We start from the raw sequence: 27108 nt of genomic DNA, 5'->3' as shown, positions 1-27108 counted from the left end.
AAATAAAGATTCAGCACTATTACTGTATGTGCATTTTTATTACTCTGGTAAACAGTACTTAATCAAGACTGGACAATCATGCCATTAAACTATCTATAAGGTTTTGCGATTTGAAGTCAGAAATATTATTAATGTAACAAAGTGACCAGGGCAAAGAATTCCAGAGTTTAGTGCAGCAATGATAAATGATCTACCACCCATAGAAGAGAGGAGATACCAAGGGAGAGAGAGAGAGAAAGACGGAGTTTGAAGACCGAAGTGAACGAGTCGAGGTGTAGGGTACAAAGATAACAGCCAAGCCATGTAGAGATTTAAAAGTGAGCAGTATTATTTTGTACTTAGTACGGCAGGAATGTTTTGTACATGGGCTATTTTGTCTTAACGGAAGCTTAAGATAATATAGGTATACAGGTATTTCAAAATATTTCATATCTGTTTGTCTATTAAATGTGATGCATGACTTATTTTAATAAAGCACAGCACAAATAAGATCAATAAATAAACTTTAATTCTGTACATAAAGTATATACACAGAAATATCATGACGATGCAATCAGTCATTTAACTCAAAATAAAAGAATATCAAAAGACCAGACAAGTTGTTAACTTTTTTGAAAAATGTATATATCAGCTCTGTGAAACATCTTGGTAAGAGAGATTATGGATCATTTGAATTAAATGTAATGTCTATACTTTCATGACAAGACTTAAAAAAAACAATGTTCATTTAAAAAGGTTTACTATAATCATCTTCTTCAGTCATACCTGCTGTGATGTGCAGCAAATACATATTTCTGCTTCATTTAGCTTTTAATATTCAAACTTTGAACATTACAACTGTTTCTTTTCCTATAATGCCTTGTGTTTACTTATTAATAAAAGATAATCAGTGTGACATGTAGGCTAGCACATATCAAATGTTTGAATCGAGACAGCTGAACACACTAGGACATTAAAAACATGTCAAGATTTGTTGGCTGAAACCCTTGTCCACATGGTTTTATCACAGTCCAGAGGGTGCGTTTGATCAAAGAATATGTTATTTCTGCTTTGTATTAGAAGTAACATCTAAACACACTCATAATCCTGACACAGCTGAGCTCTGCTCCTTCCTGCTCTGTTCTCAGAAGCATGAGTGGAAAATAACATTTTGGAAGTTAAATAATTTAACTTAAGTTAAGCTAATTAAGTTAAATAAAAATAAATATTCAAATTCTGAAGTGTTAATGATAGCACAAACAGAAAAGAAAAACACCTGTACATTTATTTAAAAAAAAAAAAACAGCTGAAAAAAATAACATTTATATAGAATCAGACATGTATTTGATTTTATGGAAATATTTGAAGCATTAAATATGTTGCTTTAACAATTACAGTATTTCAAAACAGTGTGAAGTGAGTTTAAATGCTATAGTGAATAGCTGATCGTTAAAACTGCTGCAGTTGCTGACGCCTTACACTAACATTCAATAAATGAAATACAGAAAACACAATTCTCTCAGATGAGAAAAAATATGACTTACATTCATTAGTTAATGAAACACGCATACAATGGGCCCCAAAAAGTATTTGGACATATAAGCTAAACTTGAAGTATGCATATCATTGCATTAGATATCAAAATATCAAACCAAGTGGCGTTTAATGAAATATAGGTTCAAGTTTGAAATGATATAATACATATACTTTCTAGTTGTCAACAACCTTGACACTATTTGGTTAAAAGTTGTAGGAAAAAAAATGGCTTAGAAAAGTGAAATTTGTTCAGAGAAAAGCTTGGCATCATTTGTTTGCGGATGATTTGATGGTTTTGTTAGTTAATGAAATGCATTTTTAGGTGTCCAAATACTCTTTGGAGTCGGTGTACATTCTTCCTTTGTCACTGAGGAAGACAGGGGTTAGAAGAGGGCTGTTGTGATCCCTCCTGAGAGCCCTGCGGTGTCTGCTCATCCTACAGGTTGCACGAGTCGTCGCCCTGGAAAGTCTTTTTCTTTAACCAAACCATTTCTTTTCTCTGTTCTTTCATTTCATATATTCTCCAGGACGTCACAGGGCACAAATCCTCTCTTTTTTCCACTGGCTACTCTGATGAAGCCATTGTGTTCATCCTCACTGCTGACACAAATCTGAAAGTGCAGCATTATTAAGCTGTTTGTGGCGGGAATCCAAGTTAGAAATCATTAGACTACAGCAATTGCTTAAATGTACTCACTTGTCCTTCTTTCAGGGTGATCTGCCCTTGTTCCTTACAGCCAATAAAGGTTCGGTGACATCTGAACACCCTGTCGCCTGCCCTCACCTGATGTGCAAAGGATGCTGGGAAAAAACCTATTCTATCTTCAATCACACCCTGGAATTATAAGTAAGATACACAAGAACAAAAATTTGAACTCACAAAAATGTATGTTAAAATATGCTATTGATTAAAGTAATAATTTTGACATAAAACTTGAAAGCTTTTTTCCTCATCAATTTGTAATTGCATGGATAAGGGCATTGAAAAAAGATTTATTTTCTCCTGTTTGACTAATCACTAAGAAGTTCTGTGTATTCAATTTCGAAATACTTCAAAGGAACCAACCAGATATCATGTTGGCCATGTATTGGTGGTGAACAGCATTACAAATAGCACTATACTTCAGAACGTCGCATAAAAGAGAGAATCAATTTTTAACCATGAAAGTGGAAGTCTGCAAATCTGTCATGATTTTTACCTTCCACCAGTCATCATTGGAATCATCTGCCAGGATTATTCGATCTCCGGGTCTGCAGGGAGACAGGAACACATTAGGACAAATGAGTACATTACATCCCCTTTCAATAATATGAAATTACTTTTGGAATTAGTTTTGGATTGAAAGCTTTGATGAGACAAAATTTTTTGCGATGGCCTCATTCCATTACACGAGGCCAGAATGAAACTGCACATGCAAAGAGATCTAAAGTCAACAGTCATTTGCAGCCTCAGATTCCCGGAGAGGTTCTGAGAATCAGACCTAAACCAAAGGATATGAAAGTGTTACTGTGTGAACGATTGTAAAGAGAAATGTGTGCATTCAGAATCAGTCTGAGCAGGGACAATAACACAGAGGTCACAATCAAAGTACCAAACCAAGCTGTTCAAACTCTGTCAATTTAACATCTGCCAAAACCACAGGTTTATGGTAATGGACTTTTAATGTTTATACAGGTTTTAATGTTTATAGCGCTCTATGGACAGGAATATAGCACTCATGTAGAGTAAAACTCGTATAGATCACTTCAATGATATTTTACGATGATTTGAGTTCTTTTTGAAGCTTGAAAGCTTAATTCCCCATTACTTTTTAATTGGTGGTGAGCTGCATTACAAATAGTACTATGGCACTATTCAACCTGTAATTTTATTGCAAGGAAGAGTTGCACTGATAAAATGCCATTGACGTTCATTCATATAATTTATTATAATAATTATCTATTATTTATAACTTATTATCAAAAACAGAAACCCTGTGCAGTTGCCCGTATTCTGAAGTAATTTTGCATGCTCAAAGTCCAGTGTGGCCGCACCTTAGTTACAAGGTCAGCATCTTTTTGAACAAATGATTATTTAATAATTTATTTAAATGTTTATTTAACAAATTGTTTTTTTGTTTTGTTGTCAGTTACTGTTTGTGTTTTGGACCATGTGTGTCCTTAATAAAGCTTGGTGATGATGAATAGAAACATAAAATCAGTCTAGGCAGAAAACTGAAAACTTTTTCCCCATCAAAACTCATGTTTATTCAAGAGTATGCTTGTCAATGTAGGTAGGCGTTCTGCAAAAAAAGAAACCCTGAGCTAATCCTTATCACCAGGAAGTTGTCCAGCAGACAGCCAACAGCCTTCCTGTGACAACCGATTGCATATCCTGTTGAGGATATACTGGGCGGTAATAGAGAGAGAGAGAGAGAGAGAGAGAGAGAGAGAGAGAGAGAGAGAGAGAGAGAGAGAGAGAGAGAGACTCAAATCAGCTGTGACACTGAATAACTCAGCACATTTCTAGTGTGTGTGTGTTTGTGAGAGGGAAAAGGAAGTTTATTATAGATGTTAGTAGAATACTACCATCTGCTGTTGATACCACAAAATAAATATAGGAAAGGAATAGAACAGCAGCTCTTGCCTCCTTTGAAATCTAAAAAATGCTTTCTTCTCACCTCATTTCCAGGTCTTGGTTGTCTTGTTGGGTGAATCCGAACAAAGCCACGTAAGTATTGAGCTGCAGGGGGTCCCTCTTCAGCTCTCTGTTTGACTACAGTTTAAACATACAGGGACATAAACAGAAAGATTCTTACAAATTACATCACAAACCAACAGACATTATACTAAAAATGTGTATAGGGAAAAAAATTACATTAAACTTTTAATGTTAGTTGTTAATGTTTAATGTTTTAGAGTTAAATTCCTAGTTTATAGAATCATTCCTGAATTTATTGAATATTTCAGATTGTATTTATGTAATGCAATGAAAGGAAAATATTAATAATAAAACATTATTGCCAGAAGCATGAGTTAAATAAAGACAGATTCCAGAATGCAAACATTACTGGGCTGCAGACATTGGCTAAGGTGGATGCGTTTCTTAAATTTGGAATTTTTCCACAAGCTCCTGGGAAATTTTTAAGTATGAGTACACGCACGCACGCACACACACACACACACACACACACACACACACACACACACACACACACACACACACACACACGTGAATGAAGTGCAGCTAGCTGCCTCATATTAACGTCAGAAAGAATTGACACAAACCAATTAAAATTCTGACTAAGCTTCATTGCAAAAATTATTTTCGTCTGCCCTAAAATATCAAGACCTCTGTGCTACACAGCAGAAAAAGGTTATTTTTTAGAAAGTAACAAACAGGGGAGAAACAGGGCTAGTTGTCATAATGGTTAAAGCTCAGTAGCTGTTAAGTTTTGAGTCAAAAGTCCAATTGCACAAATGTGCATTTTCTCTAACATTACTCCAGACTTCAGTGTCACATGATCCTTCAGAAATCATTCTAATATGCGGATTTGGTGCAAAATAACCCATTTTATTAGCATGAATGCTGAAAACGGTTGCACTGCTTAACATTTTTGTGAAAACTTTGAAATACAATTTTTTTGTAACAATGAAAAGTCTTTACTGTTACTTTTGAGCATCCTTGGTAAATAAAAAACCTTGCTGACCCCACCTTTCTAACAGTAGTGCAACTCATATTTGTTTTACTGTTTAATTTGTCTTATGACAACTCAATGAACTCTATCTTTTTTTTCGTGGAGAATAACGATGCAAAAGTACAATAGCTTTTTGGTAGCCAAGACTTACGGTATGTGCCTATATTGACTGACCCATAGACACTAGACAGCCATACATGGCATAAACAATATAAAAAAAGATTATACAAAGTGTGTAAAAAGAGATTTTGTGATGCTTACAGATGATTCTTCTGATTTCCTTTCAGCAATATGAAAATGTTCTGTTCCATTCTCCAAGGGTGTAAAAACTAAAACACACAGTACAGTAAAAATCAGTGAGTAAAGACTGTAATTCAAGTTTAGATCTGTTGATAACGAGCAACTCATTGTAGAACAAACCTTGCTTGTTTTCTTATTATTGCATGATGTTAAATTAATGATGCTGTTGTTGTGGGTCATTGGTCAGAGTGGTGGACTGATTAGACAAAAATAAATCATAGTTTCTTGGTCATGCTGGCACCAGAGAAAAAAATATCTGTCTCTCTTCCCAGAGCAAGCACAGTCGTGGGCACATGAATTCACTGAAGCTGGGGGTCAGTCTGTGATGAACTGAAGACTTTCTGATACTATATCACAGTCTGTCCAAACAACTGTGTGCCATTTAGGCTTAAGCGGTAATAAGTGTGAGTAATGTCTCTGATCAGAAGCTGGCAGTGTGGAGTTAAACCGAGGATTGTGGGATGGATGAGCAGATAAGCATGAGCAGTTTCTGCTCGGTCAGTTTTATCATAGGGTGATTTAACGCAGAATTTGACAATAAATAATGCTTATAAATGAATAACAAATAATGTATTTGATAAGAAAATTGTAGAATTTAAAAACTTAAAAAAAAAAAAAAATGAATCTTAAAAAAAATTACATTTGTAGTTGGATTTATTCTTATTTAGGAAAGCTCAAATTGTCCACAAATAAAGTTTTTTTAACATGTTCTCACCATTGTCACTGGGTTTCCTGGTGAGTTGAGCACGACTGCAGTGGGCCGCCTTTTCCTCTGGTACCTGAGCCACGTCACTGGTCTGAACAAACGAGTAAACACACATGAATTCTCTCAAATACACATATATGAACACAATGTGTCTTAACAAATGTCTTTGTCTGTTATGTATTTTAGACGTAAAATGTTTAATGTTAACATTACTATTGAGAGATTTATTAAATACCATATAAATTATGCTTTTATCTTTTATTTGCAAATAATTTCATGGTTGATTTATTTCACCCTGGCTTCATCCTGTTGATTCTTCTGTCTATTCTCTCTCTTTCATCTCATTCTCTCCATTTTTGGTCATATTTGCTTTAGAGAGACATTATCTGAAGCTGACCATCACTTCCTTCCAGGGTGTGTGTGTCTGTGTTTGTTTCAAGCAGTAAAACATTACATATGGGACTCTCAGATTCCCTTACAACCATAGTAACTTCACATTAGATGGTTTAAACATTCACATGAACACACAGATTTGAAAACCTGAGTACAAAAAAAACATAAATGTAATAAAGTAATAAAATTTAGTACATATGACAGGGACCAAAGATGTTGCTATAAATTACATAATGATGACAACATTCTTGTTTTATAACAGTGGTTTACAGAAACAGATCCGTGTGATAATGTCTTAAAGGGATAGTTCACCCAAAAATTAAAAAATTATGTCATTAGTTACTCACCCTCATGTCGTTGCAAACCCCTAAGACTTTCATTCATCTTTGGAACACAAATGTTCCACAAATTTATATGTGAATAAAAGCCAAAATTCAATCTGTTTATCATATAAAGTGATCGTGTGTCTTCAGAAATTTTGGACTAAACCGCTCGATTCATATGAATTACTTTTACAATCTCTTTATGAACTTTTTGAAACGTCAAAGTGGTAGTTGCGTAGCTCTCAATGAAAGCTGTCAAAGCTGACAGAAATCAATCTTCATTTGTGTTCCGAAAATGAACGAAAGTCTTACGGATTTGGAACGACATGAGGGTGAGTAACTAGTGACAGAATTTTCATTTTTGGGTGAACTAGCCCTTTAAATAGAAGAATGAAGAAGCACTTTTTATATAGAGAGGAAATAATAATTGTGAATTATGACTTGAGCAAAGAGAAGCTTAAAGAGATTAAATTTAATTGTCTTGAGTGTTTCATTGAATTAATCATAATAATCATCACCATTTTTTTTTTAACAAGAGTTTCACTTCACAGCCAAGCAAATGCACATTAAAATGTGTTATCAATCTTTTTAAAAGCCTAAACTGAAGCAGATTGTCTGCCGGTAAATGATGGATGCATGTTTACTATTATCATCTTAACCCAAACACCAGTCTCTCTCACACACACACACACACGCACACACACACACACACAACTATTATTATAAATGACATTTTCTAGCCTTTTCCGCATTTTTACATTTTTAATACAAAAATATTTGAGTATGTTTATGTTGAATAGAGGACATTGGCACACCTTAAGAATAATGTGCTTTTCACTACTCCAATAGTGTATGATTGCAGAAAAAATATACCGTTATATGTTTTAATTGAACATTGATGGAACAACAGATTTTGTGTGAAAATAAATCATAAAAGTGGGTTGATTTGTTTAAAAATCTTACAAATGTATGAGGTGGCAAGGTGGGCCTTTTACCCCACATACAAATACTTAAGCTAAAGTAATACGTTTTGATAATATCCAATTTTGATGAATCTTTTTTTTTTTTCAGTAAATATACTCTTATTAAAATAAGTTCATTAAAAAAAACACAGGAACAAAATTATTTGAAAAAGTAGCATTGTCAGAGGTGCCATAATAATTTCATATATCTTTACAGTAGTAACAATACAGGGTGGGCCATTTATATGGATACACCGTAATAACATGGGAATGGTTGGTGATATTAAAGTCCTGTTTGTGGCACATTAGTATATATTAGTACACACCACCCATCTTAAGGAGTTTGCCCCCTCACATATACTAATGTGCCACAAACAGGACTTTAATATCACCAACCATTCCCATGTTATTACGGTGTATCCATATAAATGGCCCACCCTGTATATATGATATTTTATTATATGATACGATTAATGGCATATTTTTAAATATGATGGTTTCATTATAAATATGGTGATTATCTCTATGGTGGACACCCAACTTAATATATGATATTTACCTTCTGAATCTAACTCTCATGTCAACAAAAGGAAAAGTCAGGCAGCTATTTATTATCATATTAATTATTGTGCTTTTAGCCCCAACAGCAGGGGCGCCTTTTACCCCAAATACCATACTTTTACATATTCTTCCATTATAGAAAAACTGTTGCTTTAATTACCTTGAACAAAACTGAAAAACATTAAGAAGACCTTTGTCTCAAAATATAGTCAATTTTAATCGATTATCATTTGCTACATAAATCTACATTTAAAAAAAATATATGAAATATTAGATCAAATTAGCACAGAATCAACTTTGTGTCGCTGTCCGGGATTACGTCAAGGATCAGCCAAATTTCCATGTGCATCATCAAAAGCAGTTATTAAGAAAAGTGCTGAGGTGAATTTTTGTGCCATCTAGTGATTTGAAGAAGAATAAAGTAAAATGCGCCTTTAGCCCTGTTGTACCCTATCAGTTGAATCGGTAAACTGCCTAGCACAAACTTAGGGTGTAGCCTACTCACACAAGGCACAGTTGCCTTGTACAGTGCCCTGACACGATTGCCCTATAAAAGTATACTATCCAAACAGTAATAGAAGATGTTTTCTGTCGAAATGATGACAGTAACGCACACAAGAGTAGTAGCTACTCCGTGCTCTATCAACGGTTAGCGATCATACTATAGTGTACCGCGAACCGCGTCCGGGCACACTAGCGGTCACATGTGCTCAGGCATGGTTCAGATTGACTAGTGTGAATGCACCCTTTGGGGCCTCAAAATGTAGGTCAAACCATTACACACAAACACACACACACACACACACACACACACACACACACACACACACACAAGCGTTGCATCCATTCTAACTGTCAGAGACCAATTAGACTGGATTTTCCCACTCTGTAATATCTTTTCCAAATTCGGTATTAAATTCCACTGTTACGCTGATGATACACAGCTTTATATATCTACAAACCCTGATTCCATTCTCCCCCCTGCCTGTCTTACCAACTGCCTTCACGAAATAAATGTCTGGTTTTCTGCCAACTTCCTCAAACTTAATGGCAGTAAGACTGAAGTACTCCTTATTGGCACTAACTGTCCTGGCCCTGTCCTGAATCTTCTCTAGTTTATATCAGTTTATTAACAGTTGCTGTCTCGGCCCAGCAAAAGCAAATAATCCGCAAATGGGAGGAATCGAAACTGCTGTTGGACTTAAGTGCAATAAAATTCAAACTGCAATTCTTTCCAGACGCGGCTTGACTCAAATGGTAAACTGAAACAACAGAACTGGATATTAAGAAAAACCACCTGCGCGCTCTCGCCGTTTCCACAGACTGACCGCTTGTCCTGGCTTGTCCTTTATCCATTGACGGTTCTTCCGTTTCTCATTCCCGCCAGGTTAGGAACTTGGGAGTCATCTTCGACAGCACCCTTTCATTTGAAGCTCACATTAATAAAATAACCAGGTCTTGTTATTTTCATCTCTGCAATATTGCTCGCCATTTCTCACTCCGCGTAGTTCCGCTATTCTTGTTCATTCGCTTGTCACCTCCCGCATTGATTACTGTAATTCTCTTTTATCTTGTTTACCACACAAATCTCTTCATAGACTCCAGCTGATTCAGAATTCTGCAGCTCGTATCATAACCCGAACTCCAGCTATTCAACATATTACCCCATCACTTCAACAGCTACATTGGCTCCCTATCAAATTCCGGATTGAATTTAAAATTCTCCTCCTCACTTACAAATCTCTTCATAACCTCGCTCCACCTTACCTTTCAGATCTCGTACAGCCCTACACCCCTTCTCGAACTCATTGGGTCTCCTCCATACACCTTCTGCTTGCCCAACCACCATGGACCATAGGGCCTTTAGCTGTGCTTCTCCTGGTCTTTGGAATTCTCTCCCAGTCAGCATCCGTAATTCAGACTCGTTAGCTCAATTTAAAGTCAAACTTAAAACTCATCTATTCAGAATTGCTTATCTTCCATGATTACTTTGTGCACTCAAATCTAATACTTTTTTATTGCCATTGTTATTTACTGTTATTTTCTATTTTAATATTGTTATTGCTGCTACTTGTTGTATGGTGACATTGAGTGGTTTGAAAGGCGCCTTAAATAAAATGCATTATTATTATTATTGTTTTTTTTAATGTAACTTCCAAAACAAAAAATTATTTGAATATTTGAAAATTCAGTTGATTTAATTTTGTAGGTAAAAAAAAATGGTTTACAGTAATGTTTTTTTAAATATATTTTAAATATTTCAATTAAAAACACTAATTACAATCATGTATTTTTAAAAGGTATGAGAAAAAAGGGATACAACTAAACAAGTGTTTCTTACAGAGTTTCTCTGTGGTGACTCCGATCCACTTGTCCGCTTGTTCTTTTGTGCCAGAGAGGTTCCAAACCTCAGAGTCTCATACACCGGGTCAACTCTACTGCAACAGGCTAGGACAAAACAAAACATACGTCAAAATGCTACAAAATGTCAGTGAACAGGATGTTCAAGCTGGTGATGCTATGCCATATTATGCAAAAGTAAAAAATAAAATAAATGAAATTCTGCACATTGCTCACCAATAGGCATAACCTCCCTAATGCAGCCAAACTGTTCCTGAATCAGCAGAGGGGAGCTAGAATATCTCCGAAAACCTTTGGGCTGCAATCAAACAAACAGGATCAGTGGATTTTATTATTTCATTAATTAACTTTTTATACACAGAATTGGTTTTCATGGGCACCTTGATAAGGATATGTAAAAACAATACCTGAATCAATTATTCTCAATCTGAACAATTGGTTGTTATTGTTAACAAATGGTTATCATGAAAAAAAGAACCCAACATCAAATAAAAATGTAAACAAATCGCAAGATAGCACAACATACCGAACACATACCTTCAGTGGCATTTTAGCTTGAGCTCTGTTTAATTTCTGACACTGCTACAGTCTCATGTTACGTGCCATGCCAAGATTTCAAGCTGATTCTTAAGATTGAAATGAGTAAAAAAAAAAAAAATCTTTGAGAAAATTTCAGAGAGACTCACAATTACTATGATTTTAATATGCTTTTTTTTTTTGCCAAATACATTTCCTAGAGTCATTAATGTTATAACCCTGTTAATAAAGAGATGATAAATAATATTGGTAATATAAATATTGGTGTTTATAATGTACTGTTATATTGGTGCGTATGAATGAAAATAATTAGATATCATTCATATCACCCGTGAGTGAAAACATGCCTTGATTATTTAATGATGGTTTGGTTCCTCTAATCAATTTCAGAGCAGCATATACGTAAGATATGCATTACTTTTCATCAATCAAAATATTGAGATATAATTTTAACTATATATTTCTCAATCCTAATATGCACTAGTATACACAGATAAATGTTCCAAGTGTTCTCACACAAAGTGGCCTCTTTATAGCTGCTGCATCAGTGTACTGTACATTTGCTTCATGTCTGGTAAAACAGCTGGTTTGTCATGACTTAAAAGGTTAACTCTTTAATTATTAATCTAGTGTCAGTCTGATAGCATTCAATATCTTTTTCACGCACACTGTATAAATGACTGTTATCGAGGCAAATTAATTTGATTAAAGCTTTTTAAATGTATTTGAATGATTTTATGCCTTTAAGATAGCCTAGATTTACACCGAGATTCAGTGATTTAAATTAACAAAGAACAAGCTCCTACAGCATTATATCCAGGCACACACATACCCTAAGAAAGATACCTCACTATGCCCTTATTAGTATTTGTTGTGTTTAGTCCAGGCAGAGTGTCTACCTACGCAATCAGCATCACAAATCTGCTTTGAAGACTTCTTCGTTAGCAACTGGGGTTGGGGACTAATTTAAGTACCACTCGAACCCAGCGAGAAGCTCTCCAGTGTTACTACCTCACATTTCTCCAAGAGCTCACTAGGGGAATCATGTAAAGAGACATGTTCAGTGCTGAAGTAGATGCTAATAAATGCATTCAACAAAAGTGCACCATGTCTGGGAGTGCCCTAAAATACAGAATTGACTCAACCGAAAAACCGTCCATGTGATTAAGTTGAACAACAATAGCTGCACCACTTGTACATAATGGGAGTTTTAATGGTTGACTAACAATCAGGACTGGTAGTAAAGCACTCTTTTGAAAAGCACTCAAAGGTTCTCACTGATCAGACAAGCCAAGAGAAATAAACAGAGTTTTAAAATAGCAACTTGTCCAGTTTAGAGCAAAAGTGGAATTAGAGTCGAATCCTGTGGGGAGTTGTTCTCTTTTTAATCCTGCCCCCCCACAGCTATATTTTCCATCTATGAGAGCCCACTACATCATCAGGAGACTCAAACCTGCCAAACCATCTGAAGCACAAGCGCAGCATTTTTTCCACTTCCTGTGTTGAAGATCTAATAGTAGAGTTCTAGAATCAAAAGTGCTTGGTTCTAAGAATAAAAAACATTGGTCAAAGGCGATTCTACCCAAAGTTCTTTTGTTTTCTTTTCAACAGTTGCTTCTGCAGTGCTTTATGGTGAACTGTAACTGGGTTAATTGTCATTCAACAACTGTATTCATCCTAACAAATGTGAAATTACTTACTAATCAGATAATACTGTAATAATATTTTACAATATTAATGAATTACTGCATTTTTAATTAAATTAATGCTGCCTTGAGCATAAGTGCCTTCTGTCAAAAAAATATTTGGGATTAGTAAGATTTTTTTGAACGGCATTTTGTGTATTCAAAAGTAAAAATTCTACATATATAATAATATATCTTGATCTCAGTATTAATATAATCTGTTATTTGACTGATTTTATCCCAGACGTAAACAAAAAATATCTACAATAGTAATAGATAATATTTTTTTTGTGAAAGCTGTGAACTTGTTCTCATGGTCAGTCACACTGAGAAACCTGACTCACTCTGGCATCGTAGTGAAACCATGGGAAAACCGATGGAAATTTTAGCACTTTTTTCCTTCTTGCCATTTTTTTCCTGTGTGTGGGGGGCGTGTGAATTTCCCATAAGAGTCGTGACTTGTGGGTCCCCCGAGTAAAGCACAGAGGTGTTTACATGATAGATGCATCTTGATATTCCATATCAACTATCCCATCCTTCCTTTCCCTCACTTTCTCTAGAACACACCAGAGAATCATTAACATTCATACTCACTCAGCAATTCACAGAAGGAAAAGACAGACTGATGAATCACACCTCCAAATCGCCAAAAATAACACTCTCAAGAGTAACATATCTTAACACTCAAACACAAATCTTCACCTACTGCCAGAAAGTAACAACAGGAAAGTGGTATTACAAATTATAAGTATGAAGCTGGATTCAGCACCTTTTTGTACGGCAAACAAACATTGGCCAACCTGAGCAACAAATGAACATGAACACTAATTTCCATGATTAACCAAATATCAACAAAACAAACAAAGTGTGTGTGGGGGGGGGGGACAAATACTCGATTCACAAAGTAAAAAATATCTCACCAATTTCCCCATGCATCTCTGCTGTCCAACTCCATCCAGGCACTTGTGGTGGATGCCCATCTTGCAGGCTTTGCACCGGAGCCCCAGCTTAGCATTGGTGCCTAGTAGCAAGTTGAGGTCATATTGAGTTAATATCAGGTTTACAAGTCAAACATATTGAACATGTATTGAACAAATTTGTAAAAAAAAAAACAATGTTATATTACTGCAAAACAAAAAGTGATCAATAAATACAGGTCAGAGTAAGAAATTCCCACATGTGCAGTTTTGCTGCGAAATTCGATAATCAAGATTAACAGTTTGTTCTTTTCCATCCACTATTAATTCTTAATTAGCAATTCTAAATGTTTGTATATTCTTATTAAAGGGTTTAAGGGGTGCAATTCTGCAAGTGTTCAGGTGGATGGTCATCATTCTACATTTCTTTTTACTAAAAAGAATATCCCTTATAAGCCGATCATCAAATTATGGCTTCACAGTCCCAAAAACACTTGCAGAATCCAAACTTATTAGTAGTACTGGAAAATGCAGGTGTTAATGCTGTTGCTAAGCTTAAAGCAACACTAAGGAACTTTTCCTCTTCGGTCGCCCTACAGGTTGGAAGCGGAATTGTCCATTACCGCTGTCGTAAATAATTTCGCCGCCCGCAGCCTACCGTCGCACGCACGCTCGCTGTTTATCCAGCGCCAGCTTTGGAATGAACGATGTCCACAGACAAGGTAGAGTATGCTGCATGATTTCATGAAAGTATTATGTATTGCGACATCAGAAACGAAGGAAAACTAAATAATGACTATTGTAACGCTTGACGTAAAGCAAGTCAAATTTGTAGTTTTCTTATGTCTCATTCGAACTACAGAAACGCGACCCGGTTTGGCAAACTTGCATAGTGCGGTTATATCAGATATAGGGCTGCAAAGCAAATCCAGAAGTGCCTTTCACCCTTATGACTTGATGAACCACTGATACGATTTTGGAAACATTATTTTAAGGTAAAAAATGTTCCTTAGTGTTGCTTTAACAGAGACAGCAGAAGACAAACAATAGCCAAGCGTAAAGTTTCAGAACACATGTACAAGAAGCTATCTAATAAAACAGCACTCTTCTTATCTAACAGGAATCCTTAATCCTGCTCCTGCTCGTTTCAGCATTTGATATCACCACACCTGCTGTGCAGGACATGTACTTACAGGCAGGGTTTTATTGATTTAGACGTTTTATGGATGGACTTAGAGGAAGGATGAAGAAGCAGCTATGCATGTGTGCTTTGCCTGCTATCATTTGTACACAACATTTTTGTTCATTTGAAAGCAGGGAATGTAAATCTACTCAAAAGTCATTATGTGTAAGCAGTGAAACTCTGAAGCTGCATACAAAATGTAAACAAAATGATAAATAAATTCACCAAGGGACAGCATGTTACAACATCCATTCTCTGCTTTTTCCAGTAACAACACTCTTGTGCCATAAAATAATAATAAAATCCTTTAATCTATGCTGAATGTTTTATTACCCAAAGAAAATCAGCTCGTTCCCATCACAAATTATGAATCACTTTAATGCATGCTTATTTGATGATCTTTAGGTAATGAAGAATTAATAAGGCCTAATTGCTTACAGAAATTAAAAAAAGTGCAATAAAATATTTTATTGCGGTGAGACAATGAATACTAATTACTGAAAAAAAAAGGTGTGTTAAAGTCATTAGTCTTTCCAGCTGCTTCCCAAGAGCGAGCTTGAGAATAAAATCACCTATTAGTAAAAATCTGTGTCTCTTCCAGTTGTATACTATATCTCAGCAGCACACACAATAGCTGTCTTCATTAACTTTAAAGGTACATACACCATATAACTTTTAGCGATTAATAAACAAAACTGCATGCGTCTTGCGGAAAACTTTGTAACTGGAGCTACTTCTCTCAGTTTATGTTTATGACAAGTTATTCTTGTTATATATACACTCACCTAAAGGATTATTAGGAACACCATACTAATACTGTGTTTGACCCCCTTTTGCCTTCAGAACTGCCTTAATTCTACGTGGCATTGATTCAACAAGGTGCTGAAAGCATTCTTTAGAAATGTTGGCCCATATTGATAGGATAGCATCTTGCAGTTGATGGAGATTTGTGGGATGCACATCCAGGGCACGAAGCTCCCGTTCCACCACATCCCAAAGATGCTCTATTGGGTTGAGATCTGGTGACTGTGGGGGCCATTTTAGTACAGTGAACTCATTGTTCAAGAAACCAATTTGAAATGATTCAAGCTTTGTGACATAGTGCATTATCCTGCTGGAAGTAGCCATCAGAGGATGGGTACATGGTGGTCATAAAGGGATGGACATGGTCAGAAACAATGCTCAGGTAGGCCGTGGCATTTAAACGATGCCCAATTGGCACTAAGGGGCCTAAAGTGTGCCAAGAAAACATCCCCCACACCATTACACCACCACCACCAACCTGCACAGTGGTAACAAGGCATGATGGATCCATGTTCTCATTCTGTTTACGCCAAATTCTGACTCTACCATCTGAATGTCTCAACAGAAATCGAGACTCATCAGACCAGGCAACATTTTTCCAGTCTTCAACTGTCCAATTTTGGTGAGCTCGTGCAAATTGTAGCCTCTTTTTCCTATTTGTAGTGGAGATGAGTGGTACCCGGTGGGGTCTTCTGCTGTTGTAGCCCATCCGCCTCAAGGTTGTGCGTGTTGTGGCTTCACAAATGCTTTGCTGCATACCTCGGTTGTAACGAGTGGTTATTTCAGTCAAAGTTGCTCTTCTATCAGCTTGAATCAGTCGGCCCATTCTCCTCTGACCTCTAGCATCAACAAGGCATTTTCGCCCACAGGACTGCCGCATACTGGATGTTTTTCCCTTTTCACACCATTCTTTGTAAACCCTAGAAATGGTTGTGTGCGTGAAAATCCCAGTAACTGAGCAGATTGTGAAATACTCAGACCGGCCCGTCTGGCACCAACAACCATGCCACGCTCAAAATTGCTTAAATCACCTTTCTTTCCCATTCTGACATTCAGTTTGGAGTTCAGGAGATTGTCTTGACCAGGACCACACCCCTAAATGCATTGAAGCAACTGCCATGTGATTGGTTGATTACATAATTGCATTAATGAGAAATTGAACAGGTGTTCCTAATAATCCTTTAGGTGAGTGTATATATATATATATATATATATATATATATATATATATATATATATATCAGCATGCATAGCAAAGCTCTGGAAAATAACAGCACACACAGAATAACTTAATCTATATTCTTTTGGCAGTAACAAGAAATAACATTCAAAAACATACCCCTCAATCCCCCGGGGCTTGATATTGACCACTCTAGTGATAAATTCTATTAAGCACTGAAGAGCTACTTCATCATATGCATTTCCTGAGAGTGCTGAACAAGTCATTATGAGTGCAGAAGCAGGGAGAGGGTGGGGGAGGGTGAAGGGGGTTATCTTATTTTGATTCGGTTTCTAAAGAGTTCAATTCATCATCAAACAGAACAGACTTACCGAACACCTTGCCTGCTCCCCCTTGGCAAGCTAAAAAAAAAAAATTACAGGAGAGAATCCCTCTGGCATTACAGTTATTCCATGTATCATAAAAAATTAAACTGTGGTCATATAAGTCAACATGACATTATTTACAGCTCATTCGTGGTTCGCATGTGTTGATTTTTAAAACAAAAAAAGTCTCTCTGAACGACGCAATGTAATAGCCTTAAACCACTAGTTCACCAAAAAATGAAAATCCTGTCATCATTTACTCACCCTCATGTCGTTTCAAACCTGTATGACTTTCTTTCCTCTGTGGAACAGAAGAGGAGAAGAGGATCTGTTTTTTGTCCATACAATGAAAGTCAGTGGGGTCCAAAAGAATATTTGACCACAATGACTTTTATTGTATGTGGGGGTGGGGGTGGGGGTGGGAAACATGTTTGAAAAAAATGAATAAATGATGACAATTCAAATTTTTTTAGCTGAACTATTCATTTAACTACACAAGATCAAAGAGTAGAAAATAATATATTTTCTCGTTTTGAGTGGCTTTAAGATTTAAATCGATAACTGAAAATTTTGTTATTAAAAAAATATGAATGTGAAATGATTAATAGGGTGAAAACATCAGGTCCCGCTGTTGTGAGAATGACTGTCACAGGGCTCATTTGCCCCTGTCTGCTACAACAAACTGCTTCCAGCTATCCATCGATTAATCAAACATCACATGCTCGGTCCAGACTCTCTCATGCATCCCTGAGCTGATCTTCAGCATCGGAAAAAAAATCTTTAATGCATCTTTAATGTGTTTAATGGTTGGGTATTTATGTGTTGAGTATCTTTTTCTGGGAGATGAGCGATGAAACTGGGCAGAACAATTATCAGGAAATTCTTCATAATGTAAACGGCCTAGAAACACTTTTTTAAAGTGAGATCTAGTTCAGGCCAGGCTTCGATAAAATGTCTGAAAGAGATATTAGAATGTCGTTAAATGTTTGCTCTTTATTTTAGGACTTGAAAATGATTTCATCATTCAACAGCACTTGCAAAAGCTGCATGAGATGTTATGTGGACTAAATTTCAATGTTGTTAATGTCATCAGTTGCCCAATGGAATGGGAATCCACCCACACAGACAGCCAACCATATTCCCAATATGCTAAGCCTCCTTTTATACTTTGATATACAGCATGGTTTCTGTGTCTTCAGAAATAGATGCCTCTGCTCCATCCAAACATGAGAGAACATCACCATGAAAAACGTGTTGCTCTCCGATCCAGAAACTGCTTTTTAAATTGCTGACTGACATTTTGCAATAAACTCAATATCTAGAATTATTAACACAGAACACACTTGTTAAAATCTTGTTCTGAAAGAAATACGCAATCAGTTTATGGTCAGTAAATATCTTTACAGCTGCACAGCTGGCCATTAAAGCATTTCTTTACCCACAGAGCTGAGTGGGTGTTTAGTGGGTGTTTCTTCCATTTTGGCCTTTAAGAAAAGACACACTTTGCACAGCCACACTACTTAATATGTCTACTAACACACACACACACACAAATAATACTACTATTTCATCAAGGTGTAACAAGAAAAAAATAGGAACTAAACAGCTTAGCAACAGGTCAGGTCTCTGTATCTCGAGGCTCAAATACCCCATTCACCATGTCATTGGCTAACACCAATAACCATGGAAAACTAAGGAACGTGATGCTGAAACCCAATTAATTGCAGTGTCCTGATATCTGATCCAAATGCTGAGATTTGGGTCAGTGACATGTGGGCTTATATTTAATCAACCTGTAGAGATTTGGGTCAAACACAAGTAAACAGGTGTCTACCTGTGGAGATTCAGGTCACACACAGGTATCCTGATACCCAATCCACATGTGGAGATTTCACGGTTAGTTATTTAGTAATGACCCATTAGTCACAGAAGGAAATTGAGACTTGACACACAATCAGAAGAACTACCCGCCTCCACTCGCTATTTTTTCCAAACAACTGGTGAGATTTCATAAAATTCACCTTCCTGCATGGCAGTAATCAGAATGCTGTGGGATAATGAACCGACAGATCATCCCTCATCTAGTGCTGCGCAAGCTCAGGTTTCTCTACATTTACTACAAAGATTTAAAATGCATCATTTGGCCTCATGATGTCCTTTTCATGAGGATGTGCCAGGACCGGATTTGGAGCCCTGCCCTCATTAGTGTGCTCTTCTGAGTGAGTGTTAGTGAGCTAAAGAAGTGATGAGGCCTGACAGATCCATATGCCAGCCACAACCAGACAAGACACACTTGTCCTCTCTCTTTTTCTCTCTCTCTCTCTCTCATACACACACTGCACATTCACATACAAAAACTCAAAACACTATTTAATACGTATTCAAATATACAATATGTGTGTGTGTGTGTGTGTGTGTGATATACATATTTCACTAAATAAATATATTCCAAAAATGTGTGTATGTGTGTGTTCTGTTCACCCGTTGTGCAGTGGAATAAATAACTATTTCTTTTCAAACAGGTGGACATCTGTCCGCCTCACCACACACACACACACACACAAATTGAAAGCTGAGCCACAACCCCTTGTTGTCTTCTATTAGGATAAACCCACAAATACCCTAGTGCAGGCTTAGCTGAGCACATATGCTTTTAAACACCACACACAAGAAGAGATATTTATCTTAAAACCACATCAATGTTTAAAACTGAATCAACTTAGTTATTTACATGATATAGACAAGCAAATCCAGTTTGGACAGGTGCATAAATATGGGGCATGAAACTTTGAACTGGCTGTAAAACACCTCAATGTGACTTAATTTTGTCTTACTGCCCTTTCCAACAGTAAAAATACAATTTGGAAACAAAAAAGTAAAAACACATTGGCTTAATTAGGGAAGAGCTGAGGGCCTTAAAGACCTATATGAAGCCACTTCTCTGTCCTATTTTGATGAACTTGTATTAAACCAAGATATTTGGGTGGGACTGGGACTCATCCTTTTTGTTTAAATAGCCACAGCCCTGCAGAAACATGTTTTGCAATAATATATTACTTATAAGTTTGGTTTAAATTAATATTTTAATTCAGCAAAGATGAATTAAACTGGTCAAAAGTGACAGCAAAGACATTTACACAGTTGTAGTTTAAATTAGTTCAAATAAACACTAAATAAATACAAATAACTTACTATTCCTCAAAGAATCCTGAAAAAAATTATTTTGTTTCCACAAAAAATTTTAAGCAGCATAACTGTTTTCAGCATTGATTATAATAATAATAAAATAAAAAATTCTTAAGCACCAAATCAGCATATCTGAAGGATTTCTGAAGGATCATGAAGACTGGAGTAATGGCTGCTGAATTTTTAAATATATTAACATAGAAAACTGTGTAAAAATATGTCATTGTAAATTGTAACAATATTCTTACCGACCCTAAACCTTTGAGCGGTGCTACAAGATTTGAAGCTTTCAAAAGAGCACTCGCATATGACCTTAAAACTATTAGACAATGACTAATAGACACAAAAATTCAATTTGTATCTCATGGAGTCTTTAACTCATTATGTTGTGCCACTCTATCAATGTTCACTGTTCTCTAAATGGCCAAATCATTGTGTGTTGGCGTCGTCCACAGTGACAAAACATTAGTATCTGCCGTCTGGTGGCCAGACAACAGATGGGTAATGCAATATTCTGGATTATGTGTTCAGTCGTCTAATCTAAAATCATTATGTTAGGGATCAAAATATGCTCCTCTTTCTAAACAAGCACAGCTTTGTTTGTGTGTTTCCTGTTTAATGAGACTCTTGAGCCTGTCATCGGTATATAAAGATAAAACACATCCTCTTACCTACAATCATGTGGTTGCAGATGTCACAGAATTGTGGCTTCTTGAAGATGTGCTCTAGAAAGGTGTGTGCATTGGAGTCCGTCTGGCGGGGGGCACGGGATGGAGAACAGATTGTGATGGGTAGGTTGCCCGGGATGACGGTGGGCAGCGGAGGGGGTGGTGGAGGAAGGGACATCGCTGGGGAGGCTGAGACGGACATACCGATGGTGCTCAGATGACCTGTGCTGCTGCTGACATCCGAGAGCAGTTCGGTTTGAAACTTCACATCCTCGATCGGCCGTTGGAAAAAATTATCAGCGCTTTTGCTGCGAAAACTCTTGGTCTTGAAGGACAGTGAACGCTTTAGCCTCTGCAGCTGAAATAAACACAAAACAGAGTAAAAAAAAGAAAAAGAAGAAGCATCTGATTTAGATAAATGCTCAACTCCATATGGTGTAAACAGCCCCCAAAACATTAAACTCTGTGAGTGGGTAATTTCTGGTGTCAAATGAGGGCATTCTCCCTGAAACAACCTCCAGATGATTATATGATCTCTCCAGACATCATTTGTTAACCCAACCTCAACAAGGCTAAAATTACAGATTATTTATGTTCATGTAACTCTCTGAGCTTAAAGGAAAAAATGGAAAAAAAAGACAAAGTAGAGAATGATGGGCTGTCATGTCTCTTGGTACGTAACCTCTTTGTGCGGAGCACATTACCCATGATATCAGTCATACCTAACCTGACAGCCCTCTAAATTAGCTGACAACACCCACCAGGATTATCTTTGCCTACTAAAATTGTCCTCTAGGACACACCAACCTGCACTACTTCCAAAGTACTGTGCACAGGAACGCAATTCAAATCTCAATAAAAATGGTTAGACAAGAGTAGTCATACATCTTAACAGACTTAACAAAACTTACATATGTTTTAGCTTTACTTTCTATAACTCCTTAAATATTACCAATATATGAACAAAGTGATAAATGGGACACAAATAAACTTATTTCTAAATGTAAGGCTATAGCCACATATTTAGGATTGGAGAGACCAGTTTAGTAGTTTAAAGTCGGCATGAAATTGAAGGTGCGACAGTCTTTTCTTCCCTATTGTGATGTATATCTGAGTGAAATGGCTTCTGGAATGAGAAAAATGTAGGGAGGGATTTGATTGGATCGTGGAAGTTGAGCGTTGCTAACTATATGGACAAAGATCCTTATGCCAGTTTGCAGTCAGTCGTCGAGGATATTTAGCCCCACACTCCACAGAGAAACACATCATGAAGAGAACAGACAGCATTTCGAGGGGGAGGGGAGGTTAACGTTTTCTAATTAAAGGTTACAAGAGCATATTAATTTAAAAAAATATATATATGATAAATCATTTCTAATAAGCCCTGAAACATTCCGTAAGTGTCAATTTTGATATCATTGTGACAAAAAATCTGCCAGTAAAACTGTTAGTGTCTTCAGGACTGTTCCACAGGTGCATGTGTAATAATTGTTATTTTACATGTTTTAAGCATGTAAAAACATGATTTTTCAATGAAACATTAAGGGTAAAGGAAAGGGTAAACCCTTTCCAATAAAGATCTGTAAAACGTATTTGGATTTTACATAATTATCTTTAAAATACAGTATACTGAAAAAAAGACTTTTTTTTTTTTTGCTGTATGTATATATATATATATATAAATCACTTTTTTATTTTATTTGCAGTAATAGGCTAACTGAAATTATACTGCACATAATTTATAGCTCCAATATAGCTTTACATTCACAAACACACGTTTGACATATGACATATAATGCAAATTATTATATGACTGGTTTATCATTTTTGGTTTTTAACTGATGCTTTGAAGTCAATTCTGCAATTCCAGAACAGAGAGCAATTCCATCAGAAAGCTTTCTGTTTATTTTGCGAGGCATAAAAACACATTTACAGTACAAGATCAACAAAACTAATGATCAAGCGAGTGATTGTTCTGCTGGCTCAAAGAAAAAAAAAACCCTTTGCCATCAGGCCATCCTTATTGCTGAACCCTAAGTGTATGTTTGTTTATATGCATGTACGTAAATGTGTGTGAGAGAGAGAGATATGGCCCATTTGGACAATCCTCTTACGTTATGTTTCCACCAATCAGAACAGAGAATCAGTGCTGTGTATTTAATGAGCTGCATGCCTGTGTATGATGATGATGGTGACCTATATTGATCTCTAATGCCCAACAGAGAGTGATAGATTGATTAGTCCCGAGTCCCGACTTGCCGCTTCTGTCCATCATCGCTCATAGTTCACTGTCAACTTACAGACAATGTCACTTACAAGCAGCTTTTCCACCTGAAATCCCTGTAAATTGCATCAAATCAATTATAAAAGTGCTGTTGGTTGGTTATAAGTGCTTCCTGACATTTACAAGCCACTTGCTTTGTGACAGAGCAAACTGTAAACAACAGGCTATCAAGAAAACCAAAAATGCCTTAGTTCAAGTTACTCTTTGCCTGGCAGTTGCAATAAAATTAATGAAACGGGGGGGGGGGGGGGGGGGGGGGGGGGGGAGCAAATGTACTGCTACTGCTGACAAATGTACATGTCTGGGTCTTTATTTCTAGCTTTTGAGGCTAGGTTCCTCACATATTAGAAATTAAGTATTATAAATCTCAATAGATGATTACCCCAGTCTTTTGCACTGATTAAAATGGTTAATGAGGGAAATGTAACCTAAAATATGATCATTAGAGCAACCAGATAATTTAAAGAAATTTCACATAGGATATAAAGTTTTGAATTTAAAATGCAATGAAGGTGTCTCCCAAAAATAATGGCCAGTACTTCAAGAAAATCACGAAACTTCTACATCTATTAGGAATTAATTCTGCTGCTGTCAGCACCAAATGCTCGTCCTGCTCTACCCTGAAGGACAACTCTGAAAGATGGAGCTGCTTAAGGTGCAAGTCAGGTATTTTTTTGGAACAAGATTATGGTGTTTTGTTTTTAGGCCTGATTTACTTGTAATACATTTTCATCTTATCAAACACAAATAAAAACAAAGCAATGAATCAGACACAAAGTAGAGAACAGAAACACATAGAGATTATAATTCACTTTGGGTTTTAGTCATAAAAGGTGTTCCTGGATCCATTCAAGGTGCCATGTGCTCATGAATATGTTAATAGGGACAGAAATATCCAGATCTTGGTTCAGTAATTCAGATGAAATGCTTGATAGATTAGCAAATACAAGCCCTGAAACTGAAGAAATGTTATGATTATTATGCCCAAGTTCCTCTCTAGAAGTCATTATTACTCTATAACCGGGTTCAAACACGGGATGTAAAACCCTGTAGGATGGTCTCACTTCTCACTAAAAGCCTTTTGCTTCTTGGAAATCTGTGAAAAGTTATGAATATATGTATTCATTTTGCATTAAAGTCTCCCATTAACCACTAATGAGTCATATTCCTTTAGCAGACTATTACATTCTTGATTTGACATATTTTTCAGTGTATTTTATATGGACGCCCCAAAAGAACTGATATGAAAACTGGCCTTTAGTCATAAATCAAATATAATGTGGTTTCAGATTTGATCTATTTCAAAAATAATTTTCCTTTTAAAACACTTCAACGGGACTTCAGTAAATAACATAAAATTGTAAGTGCTCACAGTAACAGCACTGTACTACAGGAAATACAAATCCCTCAAGACTCTTTAGTGAAGAAAACAACTCCATAATTCAGTGATTAATGTACAAATTTAAAACATTCACACTCAGACTCTCAAACAGCATTTATGGAGAGAAGGGAAATGACACAAAGTAATCTAAATAATAAATCAGTTTCTGAATAACTATACATAAATAATTAAAGCACAACTGTCTTTCAGGACTTATCTCTACTGATTCAAAGACAATAAATATGCAAAATTCGCAACTGCCATTGAGCTTTAGAAGCACAGTGACCTGTCCAACATTTCCGGGCTGAATGTAGAACTCAGGGCCACAGATGACCCAGAAAAACATATGAGCTCAAACTCAGGGCCAATGTGACAAAATACCACCAACTACAACCTCATCTTAAATCATACACAACATATAGACATCAAGATAATACAAAAGCTGTATACAGAAAATACAGCCATTTCACAAATTCCCCTTGAAAAGCTAACTTTAGCTTCTGCATACAAACAATATCATATTACGGATGTTGCCAGAGTATGGGGTTGTTTAATAATTAGAATTATTTTAGAGATGTGCACAGTGTTATTGGTAAACACAAAGCAGCAGATGCTTAATATTAACAATATAAAAAAATTATCATTTGAATCAAATATTTATTCTTCTTTCATAGGATAGGTGAACACCTCACCAAAAATTGACTGTGTGAGAGACTGAGGAATGTCGTAACACATGGGCTGCGTCCAAAATCACATACTCTCTTGAGTAGGTACATATTTTGAACAAGTAATTACATCATAGCCGCTAAAAAGTACGTTCTATATAGCATGAGTGTGTGTAGTATGGGTGTAATCTGGACGTAATACATTCACCATGCTGTCATTATCAAGTGACCTACCAGCATCAGTTACTTCGCTTCACTGCCATTCACAAATCCTGTGGCCTCATGGGAAAGTGTTCATATGCACACTTTTGAATCTCACAGGAAGTAGTAGGTCATGCGGGTACCTTTTGCCTACTCTTTTATGAGTAGCCTACTGTGAATTCGGACATACTTATTTTGTCACATAGCTGTTTTTCGCCTACTGCTATATTGTAGTAGCCTATAGTATGCGATCTCGGATGCAGCCATGGTGAACTTTACAAAAAAGATTCAGGGGAGAAAATGAAGAAAATTACTCTGTGTGAAATTTAATCTATGACTTCATATTTGCGATCATGTTAATGGATGTTAAATTACAAAACTGTATAATCTGAACATTTGTTAGCCTTGCTTAGCCTACTACCTTTGTTTTGCCATTTTCTTTGAATTAAAATGTAACGTATTTGTTAACCATTTTGAATTAAAATGTTTCACATAAAACGAGAGCGAGTGAGGTATAGGGGTGACATGATAATTATCTGAACAATTACATTTAAGTAGCCTACCATAATAAATTCATGCACAAAATTTAAAATGTCGATTCTGTGTTAACACGCGCCCCCAGTAGTGTAATAGTAACGTCACTCTTTGTATTTGACGCTTATTTACACAATTAACACGAGGATAAGTGGTAGATCTACTTTCATTTGCAGCAGACGAGTGAATGAATATTATTAAGAATACAAAGTTTGACACACATAGCGTCAAAAACAGACGGTAAAGACATGTCACAACACTCCGCGGTCTCTGTAATGACAGTAAAAGTGTGAAAGGACTCTTAAACTGCGCACTACACATAGATCTCTGTCGGTTTGCTGTGACTGATGTTGTTATGAGATGTGTGTTTCAAACCTTTGACTCCTGTTGGCTGATGGATGTGGGGGACTTTGGCTCACGGTGCTCCCGTTCGTTCTCCTTGCCCATCGTGTCCTCCTGAATCATGTTCGCTGGCGGAATCATGTTGATAATAACAGTTAAACAGCACCAGTCTGTCGGGTACGTCTGGATGCCAGCGCGCTCTACATGTTGAGTTGAGATGGAAGTTGTGAACTGCCGAATGCGCTGAGAATAAATGGTGTGAATGTAGGCTAGCCTACAATATCGCACGCGTTTATCGAGTTTCCATCAGTTTGTATAATGCATAGTGGAGACGCGGTCCGCTCGAGATGAACTCACTCACTTCATTAGAGTCAGTAT

At 36.5% G+C, this 27108-nt stretch overlaps 1 protein-coding gene across 1 annotated transcript; it reads right to left on the bottom strand.

The window, feature by feature from the left end:
- Positions 1–490: 490 nt before the first annotated feature.
- On the bottom strand, positions 491–27108 carry stac (SH3 and cysteine rich domain). The gene is made up of 12 exons (XM_084097704.1): positions 26764–27108; positions 21327–21681; positions 17476–17505; positions 13941–14041; positions 11015–11096; positions 10779–10885; positions 6208–6289; positions 5454–5521; positions 4176–4270; positions 2715–2766; positions 2213–2350; positions 491–2126 (listed from the first exon to the last, which is right to left on the bottom strand). Exons 1-12 carry the CDS (start codon positions 26869–26871, stop codon positions 2028–2030), a joined length of 1317 nt encoding a protein of 438 aa, XP_083953830.1. The 5' UTR covers positions 26872–27108; the 3' UTR covers positions 491–2027.

Source organism: Abramis brama (genome assembly GCF_963993115.1).
Source record: "Abramis brama genome assembly, chromosome: 21".
Taxonomy (NCBI): Eukaryota; Metazoa; Chordata; class Actinopteri; order Cypriniformes; family Leuciscidae; genus Abramis; species Abramis brama.
The sequence above is the reverse complement of the archived record's forward strand: the minus strand, read 5'-3'. Positions and strand labels throughout refer to the sequence as shown.